Below are 13,096 nucleotides of genomic sequence, written 5' to 3'. Positions count from 1 at the left end.
TACTGACTGCAGGTTGGACTACAACCTACAATTTATAACTGTGTTTTGACGTTAGTTAGATTAAAGACATGATCACCACTAATAGTCACAGGCGTAACAGCATTGTAGAGTGATTTGCACAACTCTCTTGACTGAATGCAATACAATGCAGTACATTTAACAGTTACCACAGTCATTAGACATGCTTCCATCAACACATTTTAATGGGCATTTTCAAGTATTGCATTTGAACGGGTTGAAGTAAACAACAGATTTCTCAAAAAAGTTTTTTATTGTTGGCTGGAGTTGGTTTTTGCTGTTTCGAATAAGGGTTAATACGCTTATTGGGAGATAGAAACACCTTTTCTCCTGACGTAGCAAACATAACTCGCATTACTGATGAGCTATTTCTGCTCTAAGAGAAGGAGGAGAAGAAGAGGACGAAGAAGAAGGAGATGAAAAAGGAGGGTGAGAAGAAGAAGGAGGCAAAGAAGGAGATAAAAAAGGAGGGTGAGAAGAAGAAGGAGACGAAAGAGATGAAAATGAAGGAGAAGGAGAAGAGGATCAGTTCCTGGATATTCTCATATCACATGAAAACACGGCTGGTTGTAATAACAACTGTGACCAATGACTTAATCAAATTATTTCTTGGTCTCGTTATTAAAAAACCAACCTTTTCTTCTTTAAGGTTAATGGGCGGTCAGCAAACGACTGACAAAAAAACTTGTTTTTCGGTTCATGACCTCTACTTTTTCTACTCTTATTTATTACAGCCATGCATAGTGTAGCCTTTACCACCAACTCCTGACTTTGTGTGGCCTGGTTTATTCAATCCAAACCAGCTGATGGATATGCACCCAATTCGCATTTTATTATTTTTTAAACATTTCAAAAGTTCACTGCAAATTTGCTTGACAATTATATGGAAACATGGCAATTGAAAGAAAAAAATAATCTATGCAGTCATGCAAAATGTGTTCCAGTGGTTCTCTAAGTTATGCTGTTGTGCCTTTGGATGAACCTGTGTGGTCATGTCCCAGCTTTAGGCAAGCAGAGAAACTGTATATGATGCCAATAGGAGAAGTCTTTTTGTGTCAGCCGACTCATTAATATATTACACAGTCAACGGTAGGTGAAACTTAGCAGTCATTGTGCCATTTGGCTGAATCCAAAGAGACCCAATGTGATCCCTGCAGGAGAGGTAAATGAATCATGGATGGAAGTGGAAACCAGCTCTCGCTCTTGGCTCGAGCTCCACCGTGGCTAAAAGCCTTTTCATATCATCAGCCTCAGCGGTGCTAGTCAGCCTGGGCTCGTCTCTGACCTGACTAAAGAGAGCATTCAGTATTCAGTGCCGGGTTGGTACTGCTTTGTGTTGTTTTGTTTGCGTCGTCATGGCGATTTGACTAAGAGCTCGTACGTAGGTCTGCTTGGCATCTCGTGTTTTCCAGAAGCCTGATTGATGTAGTAAGAGACTGGGGTCAAGCCATGACAACCACGGGTCCACCTCTGTTCAAGTGGCCTTAATTGCGATGTTTGGCTTTGAGGAAAAAAGAGTACCGGTTATTTTGTCCCATCCAGGCTGCTGTACTTCTTATATCTGCTCCATTTGCTGGTTGAACAGTTTGTGCAAGGTGTTGCAGGTGTGCAAGACTTCTCTTGACAGTTAACTGTACTTTATGGCCTCTGCTTGTGCTAACCCAGCAGGTTTCTCTTCACCGCACTGTCAGAGTCATCACAAAGATTCTGCAGGGTAAACAATTTCTTTTTGATGAGCTTTACAGGTCGAATTAGTGTAGGAACCACAGTCCTGCTTCGATGAGCGTCAAAATTAAAAGAACATTTTTAAGTCACCAGTCAGCTTTTCAGACACGCTGAGTTCATTTGATCAAAAAAAAAGAGAGAAAAAATCCTGGTCTCATAAAACTCACACTGTCACTAATACATAGGAAGTATTAGTCTAAAGCAACTTTATTATTACACTGTAAAAGTCAAATATGCTTAAGCCTTGTGTGCTTGTGATGACATAATGTTAGACTCAAGTCTTTTCCATATAAGGTCCTTCAACCTAGTCTACCCTACACAGACATGACATGCCTTTCGCTGGCCTTCAGTCCTCACCACAAAGCGCTTCCTGTAACATGATTTCTCCGATGTGAAATAACCACAGGCCTTGTCCTTACTCACTGGAAGTTACACCAGCAACGAAGATGATAAGTATCCCACTGGGGCTGAAGTGCTGTTTTAAATGTGATGACCTTGTCTTAAATGTTTCTGGTTATAGTCAATGTACTATAAATAGAAGCAGTGTCTTCTCCCACAAAGAGTTTTGTGTGAAATGCTGCAGCTGTAAATCAGTTGTCAAAACACACAGCATTGATCTGTTAGGTGCATTTGGAGTTTTGAATGCAGCCTGTTCTATCGAGCATCTCTGGAGAGGAGCTGTATGTCATGGGTTTAGTCGTATCCAGTACATAGCAAAGCCGCTTTTCCTCTAAACAGAATCTCTGTGTTGTTTTCACAATAGACCATATTCACACGGCGGCCATTTTCCTCAAACAGCAAGCTCTGAGTGGGAATCTAAACTGCTGGGATGATGTTATGCGACGGTGTTCCAGCAGTGTATAAACATAGGGAATCAAATGATAGATATAAATAGTTATTTCACCACTTCCTGCTTGTTCAGCAACTGAAAAGATGATGAATAACGAAAATCAGGAAGCCATATTTTTATGGTAAAACAACATATTTTAGAGCCCACTAGGCAGCGTTAGCCTTCAACCACTTCCTAGCTAACATTACCATTTGATGAATTATCATGGGTTTTGCTTTCAGGCGTAATATTTTACAATTAATTTACACTTTTCCTCTTGCATCTTGTAACACTATCAAACATTAATGTTAGCTCGGAAGTAGCTGAATGCTAGCGTTAGCTGTTGTTTGACAGAAGCCAATGCATTATCACATTTTTTGTTTTACCTCGAAATATGTCCAGATGTCCTTCTAGATTTTCACTAGCACTAGAACAATTTGACAGATTCCTATGTTACTGGACCCTGAACACAGTTGTACGGCCTACCCTGATTGTGATGTTGGAAGAAAGTGGCCGCCATGTGAATATGGTCTATAATGAATCTTTAACAATACTTTATTCTTTGTCGTTAAATTATTGCCTTACTGAGTAAACATCTAAATCTTTAGAACGAAGCAGATTTTTTAAATGATTTGCTTTTATGCCTGTATTTGATGGCTTAATAACAAAAGGATTAAAGACACATGGACGCAATGGTGTGTTCATTTTTCTAGGCTCCTGCTCCACTTGTTGTGTTCTTAGAATTTGTCTGGTACAAAATCCCTCTGTATTTCTTTTCATGTCTTTACAATGAAGCAAAGATGAAGTTCTTCTGTAAAGACAAGTGTAGCCACGATAAATGAAGGGGCTTTATAGCTGCTAATGTCATATAATTCAGTGTACTATAGGATTTGACTTTAAGCCCTCAGATAGATCTGCCAAGTGTTGTGCAATAATCTGTATTCTGTTAGCTACATTTGTAGGAGGCAGTTACATGTGTAGTGTGGAACAACTAGTCATTACCAGTGACTGCACAGCAGTAAAAATCAGCAGCGTGGAGAGGAGCACAGCAGCGCAGCAGCCACACCATTATGTGGCTGGAATCCCATTCAAGTTGGAAAGACACTTCATTCATTTTGAGATGTCCTTCTCATCCCGAACTAACACAAAGCCAAAGCTCTGGTAGCCTTTTTATCCTCTCTAAATGAAACTTTTACATTTAGTGTGAAACTGTCTTGGATGTCCTTTTTTTATTTGACCGACTGAGGTTTAAAATAGTAACGTGTGTTTTGCAAATTTTGATTAAGTGCGCAAATGACATGGTATGATGTGGTGGATAGTATTTGGTGAAACATGTTGCTAAAACATCCTGCTCTCTTGAGAGAGCTGAAGCAGCACAGCCAAAGTTCCAGCTCGTTACTTATCTGCTCTCCGTCACGAGTGCTTCAGACCTCTCTTGATTTATATTTATAGACCGTGGATGCCAGGGATTCTTACTGTAACATCTATTTGTTTTGTATCCATGTGAGAAAGGCAGCGTTTGACTGAAAGAAGTTTGGATTCATAAAGCTCTCTCTGTTCACCGCAGACTGAAGGATTAAACATCGTTAGCCGCATATATAAAAAACATATTTTTCTAAGAATGTTGCAAGTCTTGCCCTGTCTTTCTTCACGTCTTGAAATAGTACATGTTTGAGGGATCACCATATATAGAGATGTATACTATTGTCTTTTCTCACATCCCTACAAGGAGAGAAGTTCAGATCTCTTTTTCTCTCAGGCCAGGCACAAACACACAGAGGCATGCTGAGAGGGAGACACGGGAGATTGATTTATTCAGCAATCCTTTCGCAGCTTTTTTCTCTGCAGTTGACCTCTGGATTTGTGTAGCGGAGTGGGACAGAGCCGGCAGATGCCAGCAATCTCTGAAAAGTGCTGAAGAGTAATGAGTTGTACGCTGAAAGTGAATGAGTCAGGACAGACTGCCGGCAGGTGTGTCTCTATGAGTGTGTGCCGGACGCTGAGCGAGCAAGTGAGTCAGTTGAAGCTGTGTTCATGCGTGCAGATCAAGCACCCTGCCCCTTTTGTGAGTAACACTTAGCATGTGGCTGCTCTATAGGACTCCATGAGGTTGGTATGCATACATCAGCCTCAGCTATGCGCTCTTCACTTCCCGCTACTGATCTACTTGATAATGACACGAGGAAAGCTCAGCTCCAGAGAGAATGTGGCGGTCACTGCGACTGCCGCTGTCACTTCCTCATTCTTTGTCTGCCTCCCTCCCACCCTCTTGCCCCGTTTTTATTATGAGGGTTAACACAATGGCACATTCTTTATGTCTCATTGGCTCCTTTTAAAAACTGCGGAAGAGTCGAGTTAGAGTTACCTAACCTGAATGCATTCTTTGGCAGTGGGGAGAGGGAGTATCTTTTTGTTTTTTAGTTTATCTGTCCAAATCAGGGCTGGTAAATTTTCTGACATTCAAGGTCCAAGTTTATCTTCAACACTCAGTAGAGTTGACAGATAAAATCACTTTACTCCAGTCACGCCTTCTTCATTATACTTTTCAGTCTCTCAACACATTTGTAGCCCTCAACTGAGCACCCACCTTACGTACATGTGTTTGCTTTCCATGTCCATATTTTGCTCAAATGTTTGAGGCCTCAGGGAAAATGAGCTCTGTTTCTTCACACCGCTCAGAGATGACACAACTATATGATCATAAAAATGCCTGCATGAGATAATGAGTACACAGAGTTCTTTTTTGTTCTCATGGCTGCAGTCGACATGGCTGCACAGGTGTGTAACGAGCGCACTGAGTGATTGATGAGGTGTGCACAGCCTTGCATAATGACTCGATCAACACACCCGGTAGAGAGTCATCCCATCGTCATGGTTTTATTGCGTGACTTCCTGTGTGTTAATGCAAGTCTCAGCATGGTGGAAAGAGAAACAAGATCTGATAAAATCTCCCCTGGTAAACAGACCAACATTCAGCATGTTTCCAGTTATAGGTATCTCTGTTGGCAGTGCTTTGGCTCTGTTGCAGCATCCTTTCTCTGCGTAGTCACCACACTTTTGTCTCACTCAATATCCCGCCCACAACACTGTCTCATTGGTTACACACCACAAGTAATAGCCTATCAACACTTAACGATCTGAGTCTGCAAAGTAACTAGTGATTAACTGTATCGAATATATGTAGCGGAGTGAAAGAATGAAGTAGCAGAAAGAGGGAACACTCAAGTACTTAAGTACAGTACTTGAGTACATTTTGGTTAGTTACATCACTTTTTATTTGCTTTGGAAAATATACAAAAACCCTTTATTCACATATTTCAGGTGTAATTTACAATACATACAGAGTTTGAAATGCAGCAAATAGCTACTTCATGTAACAAAGGCTGAGAATAACAGGAAAAACATTAGATTTGGGATCAGGCTGACAACACTGATTGAGAGGCTGGTGTAGGACAAGAGGTGGAGCGTGAAACATAAATACCATAAAGGATATCCTGCTCCAGAGCCAGCACCTTTCAGCATCACAATAACAGATACAGCACACAGCAAAGAAAACCCCAGAGTGGCGTTCGGCCCCTGAATGTCCTTAACAGACACAGGAATAGCAGTGAATGTGTCCTTCATCAAAAATCCGAGGGGAGAACAGAAGATTACAACTTACAGACACTCGGTCTGATATTTAGTCTGACAGAGCCTGAGAGGATCAACAGGGGGGAATTGGAGAGACTTAAATTTCCCAAATGCAGATGTGCAAAGATGGGAGAGTCATGACCAGCAACACCTGATCCTGTAGTCATTGGCCATGCTGCTCTTTCAAAGTACAGCATCCAAACATATGTTTATGTTTTTAATAATTTTACGAATATAATATATGTAATTATAATATTCATAATGCATGCACACACTGATCTGAATGTCAACAGATAGCAGTTTACTATCTATATTCAACTCCACTCGTTTTCCTCTCTGGTGAGTTGTTTCTACTGGCGCTGATTTAAATTTCTGTCCCCCTTAAAACTTTCTGTTCTGACTCTCTAAAGAACTGTCCCTGTGAGCTCTAATCAAAAGCACAAAATTCCCCCTTGCATGATGATAACTCAGCGAGAGGAGGGGGAACATTGGGAGACAGAAGAGGCCACATTCTTGTGGGAATGTTTGGGCTTTTTTTAATTGGCAGATTGTTTTGGTGGCTGTAGATGTTGCGGTGTTGTGAGGAGAATAAGACGCTTATCTTGTCTGACAAGTTACATAAGACAGGAAACGGAAAGGAGAGTACAATAATTGTTGATTACGAGAAGTTAATCAATGCCATATGCTTACACAACATGTTCTCCTATTCTCTCATTCACTTTATTAAAATGCAGAGCCAAACTCTAAAGTTCAAAATGTTAACAAAGTGCAATCTCGAATACTCTTCTTTGTTTGGCGCAGATACATCCATTGTGAGCCTCTTTTATAATTTGTTGTTGTTGTTGTTGTTGTTGTGTTTCATTACAGCTCACTGATGGAGGCAAGGCAGCCAGAGCCAAGATGAGTGTCGGAGACATCATTCTGTCCATTAATGGCATTTCCACAGACGGCATGAATCACCTAGAGGCCCAGAACAAGATTAAGGCCTGCACAGGCCAGCTCAGCCTCACTCTACAGAGGTAACATGCTCATACATACATGGACACATATTCTAAAACATAATCTATGGATTTCGAAGCTCCACAATAGAATGCATACGTTGTTGTTTTAGCCTTCCGGTGTGTATTTTAGCCTGTTTGAAGAATTTGTTACCAGATGTAGTTGAAGCTGCTTTTCACAGGATAGTGAACAGACACACAAAATGACCTTTAAGTGGCAATAGGAAGCTTGATTGCCATATTTGGTGTATTTGTGCTGTATTCAATTTGCCTTTTCAGTATTTGAAACAGATGAGCTCCTGTTATGCTCATTAAAAACAGTTTAGTGTCTCGGCCCCTGAGGTCCTGTTGGGACTTTGGAACATTAAAAAGACTCAATTAAGCTTGATGTTTCTTGCACAATAGCATCATTTTTTGTGTCTTACCGCCTGCATTATAATTAGCATAGATTGGCTATCGTGATATTGGACTTATGGTGATTCTGAAGTGTTAATTTTAAAGGGTTTTAGCCAGAGTTTTAGTTTGAAACATTCAAAAATAACTAACCTTATCGACAGAATGTGAAGAAACAACAGTTTTGATGTCAAAAACGTCTATGTATGACGTTGTACAGATGTCTAATGATGTTAGCATGTTAACCACCTAGCCCTGGCCCATTCCGTCTTGTCTTCTAGCACTTTTAATCTAATAAACAAACATCTAAATCAGGTTTTATTACAGATAAGCTCTTAATTAATGGTTTGCAAATGCCCTCCATCGCTGTTAAGTGTATAGTGTATTTCACAGAATCTGTAGAAGTCTTCAGATGAGTTTTGGTTTGAACATGCCGAGTTCATCGAGTGCTTCTCTGCTTCTCCCATTAGACAAAAGGAAGACACTGGTTTTCTGGGGCCCTTGAGTACATTAAAGCTCTAGCGATACATTGAGGGCACTTTAAATGAAAGCCCTGTGTTCCTCTTAAACAGGCTTCGAAGAAAAGAAAAAAGGAATTCAGCCGAGGTCCACCAAGGAAAGTTTCAGTCCAAACAACTTTTATAGTCCATCAAGGCCAAAGCTTCACTCGTAGGGACACCTTGAATTGGTTTTGTAGTAAAAAGAAATGGCTCAACGTTAACACTAGTTTTCACAGGCATGCAGTATTTTACCTTGAAGAAGATGAATTAAAAAGAGTGATCCCTTCTGATGATTTTTTGCCAAACACAGTACATTTTTCTGCAGCCAAGCGTAAAAATGAGTAGCTTTGGTGTTTGACACAGACAAATGGAGGCAAAGCACGCACACTTCCCAAGCTGTAAAACATGTTGACAGAAAAACTCAAAGCCTGGTTTGCATGTCCTGTCATTCCATCACCACATCAAAGCCGAAAGGAGCCTCTGTGCTTTAATCGTGGGAAAATAGTCCTAAAATAGCCCCTTTGCCACAGCTGCATGTAATCTTCTGTGGGTAATTGATGCACAATGAAACATCAAACATCCTGGCCTCACAGTACATGTAAACTACAACTGAAATCGCCCGCTAAACAACAAAGGTTTCGTTGTTACAAATGATTTATAATTGTTGTTTCCGTCATTTTTGGCTGCAGTTTTAGAAGATGGTTTCCGTGGTAGATCAAAAAAATCAATATTCCAGCGCACACATGGATAAGATTGACACCATTTTATCAGTTAGTTAGTTTATCAGTTACATTAAAAACAAAGAGAAGCAAACTAAGAATTTCGCATGCAGTTTCGTTAGATTCGCTCTGTCATTGTCTTGTCATTGTCACTGTCTTTGGTCTGCATAGTATTGATATTGCATGTCACAGAGCCACTCTGACTGTGACAGTTTTAGAGCCGCTTTACTGTATATATAGTATACACTGGTCTTTTTTTAATTTTAGTTTATTATAATATTGTCGAAATTCCTTTCTTTTGCATTATAAAGCAGGTCTAGGTGCCATGGAAGTATCAAAACGCTCAATCCACAGAGAAATGCACACAGCACATATTCAGAAACTGTGCCGTCAAATGAGCCCCGAGCTATTCAGTAAGGTTGTGATGTCACAACTATACGGTTCCCGCCCTTAACCCCGCCCCCAGCACAGCCATGGTTGCAAAAACTCTGATAGAGCTGATGCAGGAACATGGTGGGTTATTTTAACATGGAACTTGCAAATGAAGTATACAAAATCAAAATACTTCAAGCTTGATGTTATGTACTATATATAGCACTATAAGAACACTATTTTACTAGAGGTATTCTCTGTGACATGCACCACTTTCTACAGCCATGTTCTCACAGTCGTCTAATGGTTTTGATGATCACTGATCAGACTCTCAGGGTCATAAAAACATTCCAAGAGTGCCAAGAGATGATTAATGTGTTCACAGTTTCGTACCATTACATCACTTTGTCATAGTTCACATTCTCTTGGTGCTTCCATAAAAAGACAAACTTACATAATGCAGGTGTGTAAAAATGACAGCGTCAGAGTGAGGACATACACTAGCCCTGCTTTTATTCATAAGCCTGTTTATTTAAAATGTTCTGAAACAGAACATGTAAATTCGGCTCTGTCCACATGATTGAGCTCAGCTGTATGCACTGATTTCACTTCCAACGGCTGGACGCGCTTTAATCAAACTGGAATCACAAATTAAATAACACTGAATGCAAAAATGGAAAGCTGAAAGAGATGACACCTACAGTTGTACATTAACTTCATAAAAAGTGGTTTTGAAGGTCACAAACTGTCACTTGTCATGTTTCCAGTTTACATAAATGTTGTTTCATACACAAAAGCATCCAGTTAACACAATTTAAGTATTGCATCTCATACAATGTTTCTGTATATTGTTTAGCCAAAAAGGCAATCACAGTTATTTGATGCCAATATGTTTATTTCTGTGTTGCCTGGTGAGGGGAATCTTGTTTTCATCAGGGAGGAAATGGACTCTGAGTTTCAAAGTACTCTCCTCATCCTGTCGCTCCACCATACAGTAAATCATAACAGAACTGTCAGGATGAGTTTGAGTGAGCAAAGAGCTGTTATGTGTTGTGTGACAGAGGGAGAAACCAGGTCTCCCTTTCCAAGACTGTGGTCTCAGGAAAAGATGTCAAAACAGCAAGCACTTTCTTCAGCTAATATAGTAGTTTTCCAACCTTCCATCCTTTTGATTTGTGCTTGCAGTTAGTGTGACGGGCATTAATCAGTGAATTGTATGGGTACTTTTTGTTCCACTATCATGCAATCTTGTTGCTGTGCAGTTACACCAGGCGGCTGCGGGAAGTATCCTTAGGAAAGTATGATAATTGGTGTTTATTTATTGTCATTGAAATATGCAGCACAGCGCAATGAAACACCACTCCCCAGAGGTTGTGGCTGGCTGCACCTGGTCCCAAAACCTCAAAGATAATACAGATCAGCACCACTAGCTCTTTGCCATCCAACCACTTTCTGATGTTTTACGCAGGAATTCGTGTGAGCTCCCACAGTGTTTTAGATTCCGGGTGTTTTCCACTTTGTGTGCGGATTTGTGCTCATAGTTTTTCTGGTGGAAGAGGATGGTGTAAAGCTTTTGGAAGGTTTTCACAACAACAGTTAAACAGTAGAAATGCACTTTCAAGATATCCTCTTGCTCTGGCTATCCTCTACCTCTCTTGACAGAACAACCTCCTTTCATCTGACTTTAGATTTGATTTAACAAAACTGCATACTTGTTTCAAATATACTCGGACTGTCCCTCACACAGACGGCATTAAAGCTGCAGTGTGTGATGCACATGTTTCGCCCACAGGCCACTTACTGTAGCTAAACACACGTGAGCTAGGTGGCTGTGGGTTCAATCTACAGATATTCTCCTACCTGGCCGCTTACATCCAACAAGCTTTAGGGAATGGTTATAACAGGGTTAAGCAGAGGACAATCCGATGCAGTGCAGAGCCCCCACTGACTCCTGGCTGCCTCAACCAGATGTGGTGTGGTGGTCGGAAGAAAAGTCAGAAGGGATGGGGGCTTGTTATTGCATCGCCTGGACCTGCATTAAAACAGATACATTAACTAGATTGGCAGTTTATTCTTTTGTGGTTGCTGTATCCAGAGATCCGACCTCGAGGAGAACTCCTTTATTTCCCAACTCGCTGTATTCATCTATCTGGTCTCTGTGTGGGTTGGATTACTGAATTTAATTAAATGCAAATATCTTTTGTTTAGCTCAGTGGTTAACTTTTATTCCGCTATTTGTTTGCCAAGTAAAGCTCACATGACCAGCAAGCTATCACTGACATACTGAAGTGCAGAAGTGGGGCATGACAAGGCACATGGAAACAAATGGTATGAATGCCTCCCATCACTACGATGCATGTGACTGCTGATATGGACAAGTACACAGGGTTCTTACTTGGCACGTGTGAAGAGACATCAGACACGGGCAATAACCATGTTAGTGATGCGCAGAGGCAACTGACAGCAGCAGCAGGCTGTCCAGTTCCACGTTAAGAAGCTTTAACACCAGAAATAGCAGTCACGTCTCTGTCATTGTTTCCACTGTCAGAGTTTTAAAGCAGTCATATTATTCTCATTTTCAGGTCCATCATTTTATTTTGGGTTACTACTAGAATAGGATTACATGCTTTAATACTCAACGACCACATCAGTTTTCTCATTTCTGTCCCCCTCTGTCTGAAACGCTCTGTTTTAGCTCCTGTCTCTTTAAGGCCCCCCCCCTCCTGAATACCCAGTCTGCTCTGATTGGTCAGCTCACACATGCTTGAGCCCAGCACTGCTAACAACAACAGAGCAGCTGTGCTATATTCATTTTTAAGCTGCCAGGGATTAATTATGCAATTGTGTAACTCTATGACAAAGTGTGATGTCACAAAGTCACGGAATTAAAGGCAGGACTACCGACGAGGCGTTTCAGGAGCAGTGTTTTCTGTGGGAAAGAGGAGCCACAGTTGATCCGGACTTAACTTTCAAGATCTTTTACACGCACGAGAAAAAATATAAAACACTGAAGGAAAAGAAAAAACATTAAAAGCATAATAGGTCTCCTTTAAAACCTTCTGCTGTCTTTGTGTGTTCTAAATCCCTCTTCCAAGATCCTCATTCTTGGTGAAATATGAGGGAGCACTGGGAAGAGGCAGGAGAGGCCATGTGCCAAACACAAGCTGTGAGTTTTGCCACTGAACGGTTAGGCTGGCTACACAGAAAAACAGAAATACAGAAAGTTTTTTTTCCACACCCTCCAATTTCACATCCCTCTGTTGGAGTTTTTGTTTTGCTTTCCTATGTTTTTTTTTCTCCTCGTTTCCCTTCTTCTCTGCGCGTTGGTTGTAATTTTCATGCAGCGGTAAATCTGAGAAAACATATAGATTTTGCCAGGTCTCCCACAGAGTTTTAACATTATCACTCAAGTTAAATATAAGAGGGCAGATCTTTGTTCAGCGAGGTCATGGAATAATGTCATGTGTGAATTTTACTCATTTCAATAATATCTGTACCAAGTCCCAGCCTACTTTAATTAAGTGAGGCTAAACAAAACTATGTCTTGAGAATAAAGCAAAAGACAGGTGTGAGGAGTTAGATGGTTATCACGGAAGATCAGTGGAGATGTTTCTTTGGAACTTTTCCAAACTCTAAAGTTTTCTGCTTCAGTAACTGCGTGTGAAAGTGAAGTGAAAAGAAAAAAGAAGCCGGGAAAATGAAAGGCTATCGTTACTTGAGCAGTTTTCCCTCCATGTTAAAAGATGGATATGTGAGTCTGGGCTGTTAAGACGCGTTTGTGTGTGTGGTGAGAAAGTCGTGTCTATTAGCCTTTCCATCATTCAGTCAAATGCCATATGCCAGACTGTTTCTCTTGGCTCTCACAGAGACACTGGCAGGGTGGAAATGCGTCAGTCTGCTTTGCCCTCAGGC

At 40.8% G+C, this 13,096-nt stretch overlaps 1 protein-coding gene across 6 annotated transcripts in view; it reads left to right on the top strand.

Moving 5' to 3' along the window:
- The window catches only part of pdlim5b (PDZ and LIM domain 5b), a 42,201-nt gene that overhangs the window by 11,850 nt on the left and 17,255 nt on the right, over window positions 1–13,096 (top strand). For all 6 annotated transcript variants that reach the window (XM_084383548.1, XM_084383550.1, XM_084383551.1 and 3 more), the window contains one exon: window positions 7,070–7,221. In XM_084383548.1, coding sequence (XP_084239674.1) covers window positions 7,070–7,221 — 152 coding nt within the window. The remainder of the gene's footprint in view (window positions 1–7,069; window positions 7,222–13,096) is intronic.

The sequence above is a fragment of the Pagrus pagrus genome, assembly GCF_965226575.1.
Source record: "Pagrus pagrus genome assembly, chromosome: 19".
Lineage (NCBI taxonomy): Eukaryota > Metazoa > Chordata > Actinopteri > Spariformes > Sparidae > Pagrus > Pagrus pagrus.
Note: the sequence above shows the minus strand (reverse complement) of the source record. Positions and strands in the feature narration are given on the sequence as shown.